The following is a 19,972-nucleotide window of genomic DNA, read 5'->3' on the forward strand; positions in this document are numbered from 1 at the left end:
AAAATTATATATTTAGATCAAACCCGATATGTCGGATCATGTCCACATCAGAATCCATATATTTATAAAAAGAATATGACATATTTGTACAGATATGTATAGATTTGTATAGATCGGAATCGATCTATACATATCAGAACATATATGTACAAGTCAGAACATATTTATACAGATCAGAACTGCTATGTACAAATGATGTCCAGTTCAGAACACATATTTCCAGATTATAACCGATCTTTCCATATCATAACCAATATGTGTAAAACATATCCGGATCAGAACCCATATATCTAGATCATAACCAATATGTTTATATCATGTCCAGATCATAACCGATCAATATAGATCATGTCAAGGTCTATCTAATACTATAAGGAATAGTTAAATCATGAACAAAGTCAAATAATTAAGTAATGTGAAAATTTCAATAACAATATTATAAATTTGAATCATTTAGTTTACATGTAAATTGTTTAATATAATAATGATAAATTTTTTATTTAAATCTTAATTATGAAAAATCAGATCAGTTCATATCAGATCAGATTAGAAAAAATAAAATTCAGATCAGGTCAGATCATGCGAAATAAAGTAAACTAAACGGGGCCTTAGTCAACATTATTTAATCATCTACCTTTATCTTTGTCGTCAGCGCAATCTAAAATCCAAACTCGCTCCATCATCAATTGTGATCTAGCATTTATATATATATAGAACCGATATAAGTATATCTCAATTTTGTAATCTATAAAGTAATTACTCCCTCCATTCTTAAATATTAGTAATGTTTTGACTTTTCAACTCAATATTTCAACGTAAATATCTCCAAATACGTATGTTAGAAAAAATATATTTATTTGATATTGTTAAAATACACATTAAGACGAAAAAAAATAAGATCTCACATGAATGTGTTTTGAAGTATGTATTGGAAAGAAATTAGAAGATGCTCTTCAATTGTAAATAGTGTTAAGAATCCAAAAATGACTAATATTCGAGAACAGATGGAGTATTTAGTTTCTCTTATAGCTTTGTTAGAGTTCCTAATTGTGTAAACATATCAGCATATACGTAGAATGATTTATACGTAGTATATATTCTTTGACATATTTAGTGTAACTAATACTCCGTAACTTATTACATAATTAGATCTTTGACATATTTAGTGTAACTAATAACTCATAACTATTTCTAATTATGAAAGATCCCGCAACAGTGAATATAATTTAGGAATAATTATAAATTAACATAAATTTCTAGATAATATTTTAGTGAATATTGTTTTAATTATAGACATGTGTTAGCCATGAACGACCTTCTTGTATTTTAGTATATAGCATATATATTTGGTAAAAATCCATTAACCATTTGATATTACGGAATCTGTATACTATTTAAGGGAGATTATGGGTTTATAGGGTTGTAAAATATTTGATGTTGTATAATTTTTTTTTTAAAGTTTAATAACTTATATCAAAGGAGAGGCGAATCAATGAGTGACATTGTCATCACCACATTGATTTCCTCTCTTTTAGTATAATATATAGATTATTACCATTTGCCTTTTCTTACTTGATCTTTTATGAATTTGTAAAAGAGATAAGTTTGATTATGCTTTAAAAAAAACGTGCAATAATGATAAAGGTCGCAACATGAGACCTTTAAGCCGTGTCACAATGATGACATGACATGCTTATGTGTCATTATTTAAATTGAAAACTAAAATATTTAACTTATATAACCTATTATACATGTTACAAAAAAAAAGTAGGAAAATCTTAATATTCTAATTTGTTTCCTTCTTTATACCGATAATCTTATTTACATATTTTCATAGTAAAAATATGGCATTGGTAGTAAAAATATTCTGATGAAGCATAGCCTAGGTGGCGCCTAAATGTGCCAATTAAACTGCGACACGTAAGATTGCGACAACTTTTAGTTATCGCAACTTGTGACATTTATCATCACCCTTAAAATAAAACTGCATAGGCCAAATTTAGGAAAGGTAGAAAATCTAATTTATATCATCTAATTTACCAGGTGATGGGGCTTTATATCATCTTATTTACCAGTCAGACACAGTCTACAACTCTACATACATTCACCTAAACATAAGTCGAACCAGGTTGAGAAGCTACTCTAGTTGGCCGGTGGCTGGCTGGGTGCTGTACATTCAGCGTAACGAGGACGCTTTTGCAGCTGTTTTGGACTTGATACAAAATCACAAGAGCTTGCACTACGTTTCTCCAGTAGTTTTATAGCTTCAGGCGTCCATTCTTGCAATTCTTTCATTCGTGATACAAGGGAATCCGGTGGGAATTTTGACTCCAGTTTAAACATTGTGATGCAGTTTGTAACTTCTTGTAGAATGCTGAATTCTGTTCTTCCAGCTTCGATCTGCATTAAAGGCCAATTTCATAGTTAGTATATAATCCGGAGTAACAGCTATTCATATATAATAGACCTATCCTTTATTCGAACAGATATATCGAAAGAACAATTTTCAAAAATTAAGTACATACTGATTGAGATTTATTTGTACGTGACTCAAATCATCAACGATATTCATGTTCCAAACAGTGGACAGTGGCAACTGGCATATGACATAAACAGAGAAAACAGAGTTTTTTGTTTCAAATAACTCTGCAAGAAAGTTAATGGCTAAAATGAACTGAGGACAAGTACATGTTCAAGTATTCAACACATTCAATTTAGTTAGGAGACTTGTGACAAAGAAGAAGAAAATGAACAAATTAAACAATGCAATAAACTTGATTTATGTATAACCTGGTAAAACAAGTATGCTACAAATTCACGTACCTTGGATTTCAAAGTTCCATTCTTCTGCTTCTCATTCACTTTTTTATTTGACAGGTCCAAGTAAGCTTGCAGAAGAGGCACTGGCGGGAATTTATACTGTAGCTTAAAAACACACGCGTACTTGACTGCTGACAGAAACTTTTTCTTTACAATGAAAGACTTGATAATACCTGTTCAACGCGAAAACAGATTGCATAAGTACAAGTGTAGACTTGATAATATTTAGTTTATAAGGACCTGTTAATTTCAGGACGAGTAAATTCTGTAAGTCGAATAGGGATAGGCACTAGTTTCAGGTCATTTCAGGAGATCCAGGAAGAAATCAAGAATACAAACTGGTATCTAATTACTAGTCTGCTTTGAAATGACACCATGCCTTACATGCATTTCTGATTTACAACATGATGCCCTTTCGCCCTGTTTTTTAATGTCTCCAAGAATAAACTTATCCAAGACACGAAGATCCAACACAAAATAGATAGAGAATGAAGAAAACTCTCCAGTATATATGATGCTAGAGCAATTCATATATAGATCAACATATCCAATATTCATCTGATACAGGCTTCTTTAGTCTCATATAATTGGGTCACTAGATTGTTTATTAGTATGTATAATTCTCAACAAAGCAGAATTACAAATTGTGATATAAACAAGTTTATATTAGGAGATAGATGATGAATGAAATTACCAGGAATCATCTTGGAAAGCCCCAATGCGCGGCATAAACATGCTAGCTGCCCCTTCCTATAAACTTCATGCCCGCTATAGAATTTTCTAAAAAGGAAAATAAGTTGATGTGGATCATAAAAACTTGCTAGCTTGAACGCAGCTACAAACTGCAGAAATCCAAAATTATCTGCAGGGGTATTACTATTACCCATGGAAATCAACCTAGCATTGAGAAAATCAGCGAAATTCTTAGCTTCCTCTTCCACTACAGGTGTAATTGGAGGTGATAATTTCATAAACTGCATCAACAGCAATATGCAACTATTTTTATCAGCTTTTGACTCGGCCTTATCTACAAATATTTGGTGGGAAGAACTTCGAGTGACTTCGATAACAAGCTTTCCTGGATCAGGTGCATATCTAAGAGCATCCAATATCTTATCATGAATTATAAATTTTCCCTTCAAATGATGCTCGGTTAAGTACGATCTCAAACCATCTGCGTCCATGTTTCTGCACAACGAATAGATATCACCACCAATACTCGGCGATGAGGAATCTATTGAACATAGTACTTGTTGGATATCAGGTAACTCCTTCTCCTGACTCAAGTGTGTTAAACTGCTGCTTCCTAAACAAATGAAAGAAAAATCAACCTACAAAACCACTACTCCATACTTGTATTAATTACATTACTCCCTCCGTTCTTTCTTTATGTATCCACAATTTTTCAAATTATTTCTCGAAACAAGATGCTAATAATGTAAGGCTCTGTTTGGTTTTGTGTAAAATACAATTTCAAAATAGTTTTTCTTTGTTTGGTTCTTTGAAAGAAAAATGGAAAAAGATGGTAAAGATTGAGGGGAAGAAGGTAGAGGGAGCTGAGGGGAAAAGTTGGAAAAGTGGTCCCTCCCTCTCAAATAGAAAGGTTTTTGGGCTTTTGAGGGAGTTATGAAAAATTATTTTTATCCCTTGTTAAATCAAACAATGTAAAATGATTAAAAAGGGGGGAAATCGATTTCTCCTACCAAAACAAGCCTAAATGAAAACATTAAAAAAATACTGAGTAAGTTGCTTACCACTTTGCTTTTCTCTCAACTCTTGTGTTTGAGAATGAGAAGCTATGCACTGCACATCACCTTGCTTCTCTAATACCTCATCCAATTGTTGGTCGACTTCTTTCTCTTTCGAGATATGCCTCTTGATTTGCTCATCCTTTAAACCCAAATGATTTTGATGGTTATAGATTTGCGTCTCTTTTGAATACAATTCTAGGAACCGCTCGATTTCTTTTTCCTTCATTTCCATTAGTTTAGAACTCTCATTTATTCGATTTTGCTCCAACTCCATAGCTTTCTCTTTAGCCTCTAACACTTTGTTATGCTCATCAATCTCCTTCTCTTTTAACCCTAACATCTTCTCTTTGGACAATAACTTTTCACTTCTCTCTTTCATCTCCCTTTCCTTCAACACGAGCGAAGTGCATATTTCATCTATCTCCTCTTCTTTCAAGTCCAACTCTTTTCTATCCTCATCAAACTTCACCTTATTTTGTTCCAACACACTCTCCTTCAAATTCAATTCTTTGTCTTTCACATCCAATGCTTGATCGCGGTTCCTAACCTCGGTCTCCCTCTCCTCCACCGCCTTGACCCGCTCCTTAACCTCAACCTCGAATACCCTAACTTGCTCAAACCGCTCCTCTCTCACCTCAACCGCTCTACAACGCTCCAAAACGTCTCTCTTCTCAAACTCCAAACAATCACGCCAATCCATCACTTGCTTCTCCCTCAACTCCATCTCTCCAATTCTCTCATTCAACGACTTCTCCTCTGACTCCAACTTCTTCCGCCTCAACTCAACCTCCTTTTGTGAATTCTGCAACATATTCTTAGCCATATCAACTTCCCTCTCTTTTGCCTCTACTTCCTCGACTCGTTTCTCGAGAGAGTCGTTTGCCGCAGCGAAACAAGACTGCAGAGTCTGCCATTGATTACCGAGAGCAAAGACGGAGTAGCAGTGGGACTGAAAATCTTTGAAAGTTCCGTCAAGTTTGTGCATTACAACCCTTGCGACACTAAGGTCTTTTGAAGTTTGATCTAAAACAGACATGGCTCATCAAATTAAGGTTTAACTGGAAATTAAATTGAAGAACAATAAGTAAACCCTAAACTTTTGCCTAAATATATATAGAAACGGTTGGTAGTTACAGATTTGGGGTAGAAAGAAATGAAAAAAAGGGCCAAACTTTTACTTAAATAATGCGGTGAACGTGTACTGATTGCGGGGGGTTTTCTTTTTCTATTAAGTATCGGAGAACGTGGCGGCGGCGTGGCGCGATTTTATCGGTGCACTATAAAATTGGAATAAATTGGAATATTAGGAGTTTGTACTATCTGGATAAAAATCAAAATATAATATAAGTTGAAGGTAAATTATAAAAAGTGACCTTTTATATTTAAAATTTGTCACAAATGATCTTTTTTTTGATAAACAAATTAATTCATTGATAAAAAGTCATACGACATCTACATACGACATCTACATAAAGATATAAATCTAACAAATACATAACAATCGAATCAAATAAAAACTTTCTTTCACCATAGCTACGATCGTAGTATATCAAACATTCTGTATACCCTCTTTTATATCGCTGTGATTTACAACCTTCATTGACGAGGGGGTCTATAGATCTGTTGTAGCCATGACAAATATGATTTCCGTCTGATTCGTCTGATTGTAGTCGAAAGATTGACATCCTCTTCGATCCCGCATAAATCTTTACCAAAGAAACAACCTGAACTAAACTAAACTAAACACACAAAACTTAACTAAAAACAAACCCACCATAGGGGTACTTACTACACCGAAACAATCAAACCCACCATAGGGGTACTTACCACACTGAAACTATGTAGTTTTATTGAAATCTAACGCAAAAACACAACGAAATTGAAAGAGAAGGGGCGGAAATAACCAAATTTCCGAAGAAAATTGGCTATTTCCGCCCTAGAAAACACTAATTTTTGTAAACCCTAAAAAGAGAGAGAAAAAGGGAGAGAGACTTTCTTAGGTTGTAATTGCTTTTTCTCGGGATAGATCTAACCTTGTCAGAAATGATCTTATATATTCTTTGTTGGTGAAATCATACTTTAAATGATTTTTTGCCAAAAAGGATCTTAAACGTTTTTTTGCGAGAAAAGACCTTTTTATGACGAAATTGGTGAAATGGGACCTAAAACATAAAAAAATTTGTTGATTGAGACCTTTTACCGGTTTTTTGGAGTTGACCCAAGATTCCGGCAACGAATTTGACACGTGGCAACCTGAGAAGGCCACGTGTCCATTTAATGATTAAAATAAAATAAAGAATTGCCCAAAAAAAAAAAAATTGCCCCAAAAAAAAAAACAATTATAGATTTTTTTTTACCCCAAATCGATATTATTTTTTCCCCCAAATCGAATTTTTTTTTTGCCCCAAATCGGTTTTTTTTTTTTGCCCCAAATCGCTTTTTTTTTTTTTTTGCCCCAAATCGATTTTTTTTTTTTTTGCCCCAAATAGAATTTCGCTTTGCACCAAATCGATTTTTTTTTCTTCCCCAAATCGATTTTTTTTTTGCCCCAATTCTCCCTCCAAAATCCCAACTGCCTTAAAGTTCGTCACTGAAATTGTCTGCCACGAATTATTATTCATACCCACACGAATCATGTTTACTATTTTTTCCCCTCAAATTCCTCCTCAATTGTCCTAATTTTGCGTCGAAAAAATTAGGGTTCTTCGCAAATTGGGGCAAAAAAAAATCGATTTGGGGCAAAAAATAAAATTCGATAATTTTTTTTTTTTTGGGCCAAATTATTTTTTTTTTGGCAATTTTTTTTTTTAAATCTTTAAATGGACATGTGGCCTTCTCCGGTTGCCACGTGTCAAAGTCGTTGCCGGAATCTTGGGTCAACTCCAAGAAACCGGTAAAAGGTCCCAATCAACAAAAAAAAATTATGTTTTAGGTCCCATTTCACCAATTTCGTCATAAAGGGTCTTTTCTCGCAAAAAAACGTTTATAAAAGCTCATTTTTGGCAAAAAATCCTACTTTAAACTAAAAATTATTTGTTATAGACAATCTAAGACCACTTTCTGACATTGACTTTTGTATTCCGTCCTTTGACCATCATGAGCAGGTCACGTGTTGTCAAAGTTGCCTATGTTCACCCTTTTCATCCACTTTTCGTCATTGACTTTCGATTTTTGTTTTATTTTTGTTTTTAACTTTTATAGTTGGGAATTTTGGACGAAAAAGGTTGAGAACAGCCAAAAGTGAGGCCATGTGCCCTACAAGATGGTCAACAGCTAGAAAACAAATATCAATTCGGAAAGTGATCTCAGGTTGCCTCTCGCAAATATTTTTAAGTTTAATGTGTGATTTCACCAAAACAAATTATATAAGGTCCTTTCTCGCAAATTTTGAACTATAAAATGTCTTTTTTGGCAAATTTGCCTAAATTGAATTGTGTTATTAGAAATATTATAAAAATATTTTTTAAATAAAATTTATTTATAATAAATGTATAATGTCAAAATGAAACATATGTTTTTATTCTATTTTGAAACACATGAACATAAAATGTCCAAGATGGACATGTTATACAACATAGCCACCTATGGTAATTTATTTTTACGGTTTTTTCATGATATACCCCTAAATTTTAGCATAATTCACCAACTTTTCATTAAGTTTCGATAATACATAAAATACCCCTATTCCAAAACTTAATACAATAAATATCTTTAATGACGTCATCAACCTCATAATCAACCAATTAATGTCTAATTAACCCACATAATTCCTAATTAGCACCGCTAATCAACCCACTCATTAACAAACCTAATTAGCCCATTCATTAACCCACCATTTCTTTTTCTTTTCTCTCTTCCCTTCCTTCTTTCCTGTACATTGTAATTAAAGCCACTTCTCCTCCCTCCTTCCTGTACTCTTTGGCCTCTTCTCCTACCTCTTTCATGTACTCTCGTGCCTCCCCTCCCTCTATGTCAGAGTTCGAGTGTTTTGAAATCGGATCGTGCGGCGCACTCCTGTCTATTTGCAGCGAGGGCGCAAGCAAGCCTTATGCGAAAGTGAATCTCAAGGCTCGTGGAACGATCGGGTGCTTGCTTCGGAATGGACACTCTTGCGTATTGGCGACAAGAATGAGGTTCGAGGGTCGATTAGAGCTAGCGCTTGTGTGCGTACAACAGGAACAAGCGGGACTGGCGACAAGAATGTATCTATTTTGAGAGAGACTTTGGTGAGTCTTTAAAAGCTTAAAAATATGCGACAACATAATAAATATATATAAAGGCTAAAAAAACCCAAGTGATTAAGAAAAGGAAACTTTTGATGAGAGGTATTGGTCCATACCCCTCATAGAGCTTTATTTTGAATTAGCTAACAACTGCCAGTGAACAATGGAATGACAGTAACATAATAATTCTCTCTAAAGCCTAGAAAACTATTAGAAAGATCCTAGAAAGTAACAGATAAGAGAAATACAAGTAAAGGAAGGTTGGATTCTAGCATTCTCCCCCACTTAAGTTGTCAACGTCCTCGTCAACTTAGAAGAATTACAATTAAAAAAAGAAAAAGCTCAAATCCTAAATTTTGCAGTCTCTTTTGCGCCATTGGTTGATGGCGGTTGTGGGAATCTTCTTGAATCTTGTTGTGTCTTGATTGGTTTGTGAGTTTCTGTAGGAATCTTGATGAGTGTTTGCTTTTGCTTGTGAATCCAAGTCTTCCTTGTTTCTGGTTTCTTGCTCGGAGCTGCTGGGCTTGAGCTTTCATCTTGATTCTTGTGTTTGTGGCGAGGGGGTATTTGAGATGTTGCCTTCTTCTGGGGCTTCATTACTCGCATTTCCTAAAGGTATCGGCCCTTCTCTTTTCTCTCTATGGGAGTACCTGTACTTCGAACCAGACAAGTTTTTTCCACGTGTTACAAGCAAATAATTCAAGTGAGGCATTACAACTACTTTGCTGGTGCGGAGGAACTCGAATCCAAGCACAAGGTTGAAGTCGTCCATGTTAACGGTAGTGAAGTTCATTTTCCCTTCCCGTTCTCCCAACTTTGTTTCCACCTGTTTTGCCACACCGAGAATCGACTTGGCTTTAGATTTGACGGATTTCATGCTACCGCCTTCCTTGAGTACCAACCCAAATCTCCAGGCTTTTGTTCCAGTAACAAAGTTGTAAGAAGCGTCGGTGTCGACCATGGCTCGAGCTTTCCTCCCATTCACTAAGAGGTCCACATACATCATGTTTGTTAAGCCCTCTCTTTTCTTCGAGGCCCCTTTCCCCATTGCATACATCATGTAGATGGAACTCATTTTGCGGGGCCCATCGTCTTCACTGCATGCTTCTTCTTCTGTCTCTTTCAGGGTTTCCTCCACGGACATGGCCGACAACTTTTTCTGCAGGTTGTCGATCTCCCATTTGTGCATGCACTCCCACCATTTGTATGGGCCTCGACATAGCTAACAGTTAAGCCCACCAATGTTCCCGAGGGCGTGCAAATCTTGGATTCCTTTGTGGGTAGCTAAGGCGATGACCAGGATTTCTCCGAGTCTCTTCCCCTGTTTCCCTTCTTGAATCCCTCGACTGATTGGGCGACATCCTTGATTTATTTCTCGCACTCTTTGGTGAGCTTGGAGTCGGGCCCTCCAAGCTTGTAGGCGTCCCTCTTGGTTCTTCTTCCGAGCGATGGCCCTTTTCCTGCGGAGTAGTGAAGGAAATAATTCCCTTGGTCCAAGTATGCATTTAATGCTAAGTCTAATAAATGCGGTTCATTATTAATTATACAAGTTAATAATTCAGTGAGATCAAGTGAAATGTATGCCTAGCTAAAGGCCGCTTCAGTTCAAGTGGAATTAATAATATTAATCCACAGCTTACTCTTGATTGAACCCGTAGGGTCACACAAATAGTACGTGAACGGATCAAGTATTTAAAGGAATTAAATACTCCATTTATGGATATTCGGAATCGACGGATCTCGGTTCCAATGGGAGCTGAAATCGTCACAGGCAAATTATGAATACTCCGGAAACGATGATATTGCCGGAAACGAAAATATGGATCGTATCGGAAATATAAATATTATCCAAGTCGTAGATGTTGCCGGAAACGGAAACATGGTACGTATCGGAAAATATTATTGGAAAATGGAAATATTGTCGGAATCAGAAATTTTGCCGGAAACGGAAATATTGTTAAATGGGAAATATTATCGGAATCGGAAAATAATTCCGGAATTGGAAATATTAAATATTTGTTCGGTACGGAAATTAATTCCGGAATCGGAAATATTAAATATTGTTCGAATCGGAAATGAATTCCGGAATCGGAAAATTAATCGGAAGCGCGTCGTACGAAATAAACATCGGACGAGCTTCCTAGACGCAAGACCCAGCACGAAGCCAGGCCCACGCCTAGCAAGCCCAACGCGCAAGGCAAAACGCAGCAGCAGCCAAGGCACGCAAGGCCCAGCGCAAGGCCAGGCCCAGCGCGCCCATGGGCTGCGAGCAAGCCGTGGGCTGCGAGCAAGCCGTGGGCTGCGAGCAAGCCGTGGGCTGCGAGCAAGCCGTGCGCTGCGAGCAAGCCGTGCGCTGCGAGCAAGCCGTGGGCTGCGAGCAGCGTGTAGGCTGCTCCGCGCGCGCGCATGGCCTGCGCCCCTTGTAGGTCGTGCGCGTGTGTGTGTTGAAGTTCGTGCATGCATCAAAACCTTAAGCAATTAGGATTAGATTAAAAGATTAATTTCCTAAAGTTACTAGTTTTAATTAAAGTCTAATTCTAATAGAATTAGATTACTTGAAACCTAATAGACTTCTAATTCCATTCCTACCCTATAAAAATGTGATGGCATTCACAATTTATGAACACATAATTTCAAGTATTCACATGGTTTTAAGGTTTAAAACTATCGTTAATATTGCCTCAAATATTCGAATAAAACATAATACCTTAGGTGCAGTTCTAGTTAATTAAATATAAGGCGGAACCGAACGTGCTGTAGACTATCTACGGAGGGACGACATTTGGAGTCCTAAACTTGTTCTTGTTCGGTTCGGGAGAAGCTAGGGAGGGCACGCTACAAAGTGTATGCATCTAAAATATTCTAATTGTTATGTGGCAATTAATTTGGATTCCTGGCTTTATGGTTTTTCCGCATGAAATATATATGATTTATATGTATCATAACCTAACAGTGGTATCACGAGCCTCTAATTAATTCCATAATAATTAGTTAACATGGTTAAATTTTATAAATTTGCAATGAATTAAAAGGGGTGATTAATTTCGATTCTTTGTAATTAATTGCAAATTCGTGCGATTATTTAATTATATGTTCGCAGAATTTTCGGAAGTTTAGTCAATAATGGTCTGAATCGTATAATTTTATAGTGAATTTTGCATGTAAACGGCGATTTAAAATTTTGACTAAAATCTCAGATTTGATGCCAAACCCAGAATTCCCAAATTCGAAGCCTAACTATGACTTTTCGGAGGTTTTAGTTTTTCGAACGCAAAATTTGTAATTTTTGTTAAATTCAATATTTGCGATTCTTGTTTGTAAATCTTGAATTTTTGATTGACCTACTGTATATGTTTAACAAATTTAAATAACCAAGCTTGTTAATTATACAACCTAATTTGTAATTGTAATTAATTTGTTGAAATTTGAATAATTTAGAATTTGATTTGATTTTCATAATTAATTGACAATTTAATTAGGTACCCATGATTAAAAACCACCATAAAATTTGTTAAATTTGGTAAATTTTTAAATTTTATGACCTAGATTTGAATCTATGATAATCGGAAATAAATTTGAATAAATTTTCGATTTTTCGCCCTAAATTTATGAAATTAATATAATTTATTAATATGTCTATAAATTTAAATTAAAAAAATTTAATTTTATGAAATCCGCTCATGAATCTTGCACGCACAAAGCAATGGACGCTACGTGTTACCCTTAAGGGGTGTTGTATAGTGAGGGCATGCGACGACGAGAAAGGGAACTCGTCGCCCATGCGGTACGAATGCAGCGAGCAAGACGAGTGGCACGCGAGCACATGGCAGTAGCCCTGCCTTGCGTCGAGTGCTGTGATGGCATGGGTGGATGGGCGAAGAGGCAAGGCAAGTGAACAAGGCAGGCGCGCGCACGGGCAACGAGGGATGCCTCGCAGCAGCGAGCGCTGCCTCGCCCAGCGAGCGATGGCTCGCGCACTGCGAGCGCTGCCTCGCCAAGCCGCTGCTGCGGTACGAAGCCAGCAAGCAATGCTGCGCGCAAGCGTGGCTTGGCTTGCTGCATTTGCGCGTGGATGCTGCTCATGCCTTGCTATGCGATCACTTGTGAGGGGCGATGCTGCCTCGTGACTCGACGGGGCATGGGCGCAAGCCTATGGCCTCGTCTTGATCCGATTGATGCGCTTTGAATTTAATTTTGATTTTCAGGTGGAAAACGATTTTAATTAAATTTTAAAATTCGTAATTTAATTTTTTCTCGGAATTTAATTTTGAATAATTTAATTATTATAAATTTTATTTATACTAATTATTTTACTAAAATTAAAACCTTGAATAAATTTAAATTAATTAATTTAATAAACTGAAAATAAATTAAAGGATTCAAATAATAATTTATATGAGCTTTAAATTTTAATTAAATTTGTATGTTTCCGGTTAGACTAGGAAATACAATTTTATGTTTAAAATTAGTAAACACTACAAGAAATTGTACTATTAACGACGGGAAATCCCGTCGCGAAAGGCCAATAATCGTTGATTAACGACGAGATTTTCTGTCGCGAACCCGTCATAAAAGGGGGCAGTCGTTAATAGAAATCCCGTCGTAAATCCGTCGTAAGCCCGTCGTAAAAGGCATTTGCGACGGTTATTCCCGTCATTGTTTGGTTGTTAGCCCCGTCGCAAAAGGCTTTTGCGACGGGATTTTTGACCCGTCATAATTAGGTTGTCGTTAAAGATACAAATTCTTGTAGTGAAAGCATGTAAATTTATTAGTTTAAGCGGGAGCGTTTTAGTCATAAACTCTTGATTAGGTCCACATTCCTTTAAGGTTAAAACAACTTGATTAGAATTAATAAGGATTTAATAATTGGTAGATTATTGGAAGCCTTGATTAATTGCTGCAAATATTTATGTGATGCATAATATGTTCTACTAACCAGCTATGTGGGCCATTCATTGATAAATGAATGGGTGAATGGTATATTGTAAATGTACTGTTTTGCAGGTTATGGAAAGTGACTAGTATGGCCCAAATAGGATAGAAAATGTGGTCTGCGTACCATTAATTTGAATGTAATATTGGTCTAAAGTATCAAATTTTATTGCTTTAAAAATGGTATGCGTACCATCAAATAGTTGTAATTAGTTTAAATTAGAGCTTATCCTATTTGAAGAAAATGGCGCCTCCCATGGTGAAATTCAAGACGGAGTTTCCAATCCATTTTCAAGACGGAGTTTGAAGTTGAAGCTTCAAGATGAAGTCGGGCCATACTAGATCACATTTATATCTTATGCATCCTTTAAGTTATTTATTGCTTTTAAATATGTCTTAAATATGCATGAGATTATGGCTTGATTATGTTGCATGATTAAGGATTTTAGTTCACTTAAAATCTAACCAACATAGTAAGAGCCTTAAGTTCCAAACTTTAAAAACTGAGTTAAAAGGTGCCATGCCAAAATAACACTTACTTGGATAACCTTTACATCAATCTTAGTAATAGTTTTCCGCCATAGCGGGGTGTTACTTATTGATCCTAAAGGGGCAAGGTACACAAAATAATTGTGAGTACATGTTAGTTTTGGTGAAACTCAACGATATAAGTAAGGAGTCATTTTATGTCGTGGCAAACGGGATAGGTTTACCTAGTAAGTTCTTAGACGTGCCTATCAACCAAGAGTAGTTTCTAGACTATTAGCAAAAGATTTGCTTACCTAAATTATTTCAGAATTGAGTCTAAATACCTAATGTGCTTAATTCTTCAATGATTTAAGGATCTTGGAATCATTTTATTCACACCTGCCGGAACATTAAATTCGAATAAAATGCTAATAACTTGTTTAAAATTGCATGATTGCTTTAATTTTCAAGTTATTACTCATGATAAATGTTTAGACTTTGCATGCTTCAATGTATGTTTTAATTATTGTTTATAATTAAATATCTTTTACTGCAATAAATCCTTTTAGAAGGGTAACAGTAAATTTCCTCGATTGGTAGTGAATCCAAGAACGATTCACGGAAATGAGAGAAAATGAGCAATTTAAATGTACGTTTCTTACGACTTTTATGGTTGTTTTCGAGTATCAAAGTCGAATGGCAAACTGATTGGTGCTTGTGAATTCAAAATACAATGTAGTTTTGAGATCATAAAGCATTGAGTTTAAACACTCAGCTTTACCAATGGTTAACAACTTTATATCTTTGTCCATTTAATTGTCGAATGAGTTAGACATTCGAATAGATCGATGCTTAGAGAACTTTAGAAGCTTCTGGTAAGATCATCTAGTTGAAACAGAATATTCAACATAAATTAAATGGTAAGAACTTTGGTGACATTGGACATGTCTAAACAAAGTATAAAAGTCAACACTAGAGAAGTCAATTCTTAAGACTATAAGAAAGGGTACAAGAAATAGGAAAACAAGGAACAAATGAAAGGAATTTACGATTCTGTTTCTACCTATAAGTTTATGTTTAAAGAGAAGTAACCTAGCAATCAAACTTCCTTGGTATCATATACCGGTTGAGGTTCTTACTTCGGTAATAACTCAAACAATGGAAGCTAGGCTACACTAATGACCTAAAAGTGGAAAATGAAGCATGGCAATGCTACATTAATTGTAGGGTCATCTAGTTTGTTTTAAGTCCTTTCAAGGCTGGAACTTAATGGCTACTTTGTTCCATAATCAGCATACCTAAATTTCTATTTCAAACACAGAAAGACTCACATTCAAGAAAAACAAAAACAATGTTTGTTTGTTTATTTGGATGAAATGGTCATTGAGGGGTTAAGTCAATATGCTATATTTAACCAAACAAATCTTTAACAATAAAGAACTTTACTAGGTTCAAATCAATCTCTTGATTTGAGTTCCACAAACCCTTAGCATTGTTGCTTAGACCATGTCAACAAGTTAACATTCAAAAGCTCTAATTTTATGGTATTTTGAAAGTTGGTTGATTTCTAGATCAATTCAAGACAAGCTAGTCTTACTTGTTGAAAGTAACAAAGGATATGAACTATTGTTAGAACGCATAGACAATAGAGTTCAGAGCTAAAGAAAGATTTTATGACTTTATTATTTCACATGGACTTGAGTGAATATAGGTGTATTTACTCAAATGTGATATAAGTTTGAATCTGTTTGGCTAGTTCAAAGATTCAGAAGTATAAAACCAACTTGGCAAGAAATCATAAAGATCTTGGTTAGATCATGTTGATGATTACTTAAGCCAAGAATGATCATCAATGATTGTGTGTTGTAATTTCACGATCTAACTCCATAAGATATGGCATATCTAAGTTGGAATGATCGAAGTCAATTAGTGCTTGATTCGATCAATGATGAATCATAAAGACTTTTCCTATAATTTCTAAAACAAAATGCTCAACTACCACCAAACTAAACCAAATTCGTCAAAGCTATTGAAAAGTAATTTCATAATATCTTTTCATAATATATATCTAAAATTTTTTAAACTCAGTGGGAGCTTAGTGTTTGTTATTCGACAAACTAAGGCCCAAGAATAGATATATGTTTCATTGTGATTTATTCAAATGAGACACAAAGGTATTGTTTCTACCACGAATTTTTGAGAACATGATGTTTGTTTGCTCGAAATAATGTCCTTTTGGAGATTCGTTTCCAAAATGACAAGTGGGAGAAAATAGACCTCGAAAGTATTCGAGGCGAACAACAAACATAAACGGACATTCCGGAGGCTTTTCGAAGTTCTTTAGAAAATCCGAACACGTATTCTTTAAGGACTTTAGAAGTGGCTTTTAAGAAAAGAAATCTCTTAGAAGACTTTACAAGTGCTTCAAGGAGAACAGAATATTCAAAGGACTCTCAAAGTGCCTGTTGATATTCTATTGTTTGATGTTCTATACCCAAGTAGACATAGAGTTCAAGTCACTGAAACTATGAGATTCTTCTATTAGATAGTGAAGAAACATGGAGTTCAGGTCATTGAAGCTATGAGATTCTTCTATTAGATAGTGAAGAAACCTACAAACTTGCAGTCAAACTATTATCATGTAGATTAATGAGTTTGTGAACTGTAAGAAAGCTATGACGAAACCCAGATTCCCTAAAATGGTTAGAGGCCATATATAGACTTAATGTTTAATTGGTTAAAGGCCATAAAAACATACTCAATGTTCTGATGACAAAATTGAAATTTTGTTGATTTGCAAGAATGATTTACATCTATTGGTTGCAAATTGGTTTTAAGGATAAAAACCATCAAACATGGAATTGTGTTCACACACAAAGCAAGCTAGATTAGTTGCTAAAGGTTACAAACAAATTCATGGCGTGGATTTTGTTGAAACCTCATGCATAATCTTAATGCTCAAGTCTATAATTCAAGCAATGATTGCATATTGGTACATATGGAAATTGGATGACAAAACATCTTCCTCAATCAAATGTTGGAAGAAACTATGTACATGGTATGTCATAGGATTTGTGGATCCAAATAAATACTTGAAAAGGAAAGCTAGCTTATGAAATCTAAGTACAGATTTAAGCAAGCAATTGGGAATTGGAATTGTATTTTAGTGAAGCTAATAAGTATTTTAGTTTCATAAAATGTACATGATTCTTATGGATATATAAGAAGTTTAGTGGGAGTACGTAAAAACTTAATTGGTCATATGTGTACCACACATATATCTCTCTATTGTGAAATAACATTCAAATGCTAATGACTTAGATTTGAAATTACTCATCAATGATGGACCAAGGCGAAACTTAGTACATATTGGGTACTAAGATCTATTTACAAAGATCTTAGAGTATTGTTTTGGATTAAGTAATGGCATTTACTAAATCAAACACGAAAGACTCCATTGGAAACATTCGACTCATGTGAATAAATCTAAGTAAAGAATGTTTGAACTATGTATAAGCATTTACTAAGTTAAACATCAAAGAATCTAATGAGATTCTTCACCTATATTATATGTCAAAGAATTTAGCTGGATTCAGTATCTGCTGAAATTGGATAGCTAAAGTTACATGAATAAAATTCAATTGGGAATTATTCTGCAAAAGAATTTATCATGTATGATATAATATGAGGATCGCCAAAAACGTATCTTATGACTTTAGGCATGACGAACATATACCAATCTCTATTGATCTAAGTGAAGACCAATTAGATTGAGATCAAGAAAATCTTATGGTACTTGAAAAAGTACATAGGAATAGTTCTTGATTCAAGGAAGTAAAGATATGCTAAATATTGATGCTACACGCATAAACACTAGCAAAGGATCAATCAAGATCCCTTTGGAGTTAACCATTGGCAATGACGAGCTATAGAGCATCGTGTTTTGGAATGGCAACATGGATTGAAGACCATGAGTTGTTGCGTGGGAAATTAAACATTAATTTCTATGTTTTGAGATACAGATGGAAAGTCTTCCACATATCTGTGAACTGCTTGGATAAGCAAATCCAAACAAAGCATCACTAGCAACCTATACAGTTGAAGTAAAAGTACTTATTTCCTAAGAAGCAATGAAACAGAGTTGTTTACATAAAGAGTTCTTAACTGAACTTGGGAAGATCACATGTCTGTTGACTTAGTGGTTCTTCATTGAGAAATGCATAGAACCACCATTGTAGCAAGAAAGACTAGATCAATAAATAAACATACTCAAAAGATCTTATCATCTATATCGAAGAACATTCGATGAAAAGGATATTAATATTGGCAAAGCATGATAACTAAACCTATGCAATATGGGAGAAGCAACACTCACATTGTAGCACTGGAAATCAAGCATAGCTTTGAATTCCATGAACTATTTTAAAGATGGGTTTGATCGAGGCCCATGGTTGTAAAACATTGGGGTTGAACATTTATCATATATTAAATGTATTTTCATATTCCATTTAATTTTGGTTTAGTATTAAATGATGAGTCCCTTCAATTTGACGAAATATTCAAGATAGACTATCAGGACCAGTCCTGTGACTACGAAATGTCTATCAAGTGAACTTGAATGTCAAAAGTTGAAAATGGTCCCTGGTCGGAGTTTTCTATAAAGATGGACGCATAGAAAATGCTAGACGACTAGAATGCAAGATGACTAGTAGTTTTGTTTCTTGAACTATATGGACATGGCAATGTCACAATCATTTGCATAGATACTTACTTTGGGAAGACTAGTATCGGACAGACTATGAAACTTTACTGTAAGAGATGAAAATTTGTCATAAGTAAATTTCATTAAAATTATTAGACACTAATCCTCAATACATGAGTGATTTGAGATTACTTGTTTGAGGACTGGTTACTTTGACGTTGTCAACCGTCGCACCGTAAAAGGAAGCTATAACGGCAACGCTCGGGTAATCACCTATCAAACGAAGTCTAATCTCAAGATCGCAAGATTGGGATTGTCCTCCCATATATCGGGATGAGATGCTGAAAGTTGTAAAAGGCCACTCAGAGAGCTAGAAACTATAAAATGCATGGCCGTGCTCAGATGAATCATAGGCTATGATTATCTGTTTATTTGATCAGTTGAACTCTGAAACCGAGAAACACCTCTGGACATAATAAGGATGACAACTCTTACCTTATGTTCATGAGCAAGCATCAAGCGAAAAAGGAATTAGGAAATGCACACTTGTCCCTAAGGACAAGTGGGAGACTGGAGGAAATAATGCCCTTGGTCCAAGTATGCATTTAATGCTAAGTCTAAAAATGCGGTTCAGTATTAATTATACAAGTTAATAATTCAGTGAGATCAAGTGAATTGTATGCCTAGTTAGAGGCCGCTTCAGTTCAAGTGGAATTAATAATATTAATCCACAGCTTACTCTTGGCTGAACCCGTAGGGTCACACAAATAGTACGTGAACGGATCAAGTATTTAAAGGAATTAAATACTCCATTTATTGATATTCGGAATCGACGGATCTCGGTTCCAGTGGGAGCTGAAATCGTCACAGGCAAATTATGAATACTCCGGAAACGATGATATTGCCGGAAACGGAAATATGGATCGTATCGGAAATATAAATATTATCCAAGTCGTAGATGTTGCCGAAAACGGAAACATGGTACGTATCGAAAAATATTATCGAAAATGGAAATATTGCCGGAATCGGAAATATTGCCGAAAACGGAAATATTGTCAGAATCGAAAATATTATCG

General features: G+C 35.2%; 1 protein-coding gene across 1 annotated transcript; it reads right to left on the minus strand.

Annotated features, from left to right (window-relative positions):
* Window positions 1-1,784: 1,784 nt before the first annotated feature.
* On the minus strand, window positions 1,785-5,741 carry LOC130459217 (FRIGIDA-like protein 4a). The gene is made up of 4 exons (XM_056826447.1): window positions 4,575-5,741; window positions 3,515-4,126; window positions 2,824-2,993; window positions 1,785-2,400 (listed from the first exon to the last, which is right to left on the minus strand). The coding sequence occupies exons 1-4, from the start codon at window positions 5,605-5,607 to the stop codon at window positions 2,143-2,145; spliced, it is 2,073 nt and encodes a 690-aa protein (XP_056682425.1). The 5' UTR covers window positions 5,608-5,741; the 3' UTR covers window positions 1,785-2,142.
* Window positions 5,742-19,972: the final 14,231 nt, after the last annotated feature.

Source organism: Spinacia oleracea, chromosome 4 (assembly GCF_020520425.1).
Source record: "Spinacia oleracea cultivar Varoflay chromosome 4, BTI_SOV_V1, whole genome shotgun sequence".
In the NCBI taxonomy this organism is placed as follows: Eukaryota; Viridiplantae; Streptophyta; class Magnoliopsida; order Caryophyllales; family Amaranthaceae; genus Spinacia; species Spinacia oleracea.

Excerpts from the sequence above, each read along its gene's own strand:
- LOC130459217 (XM_056826447.1), bottom strand. The coding sequence starts at position 5,607 with ATGTCTGTTTTAGATCAAACTTCAAAAGACCTTAGTGTCGCAAGGGTT. Across the intron at positions 4,127-4,574 it reads GTTGAGAGAAAAGCAAAGTG|GAAGCAGCAGTTTAACACAC; the intron begins GTAAGCAACTTA and ends TCATTTGTTTAG. Across the intron at positions 2,401-2,823 it reads ATGGAACTTTGAAATCCAAG|ATCGAAGCTGGAAGAACAGA; the intron begins GTACGTGAATTT and ends CCTTTAATGCAG.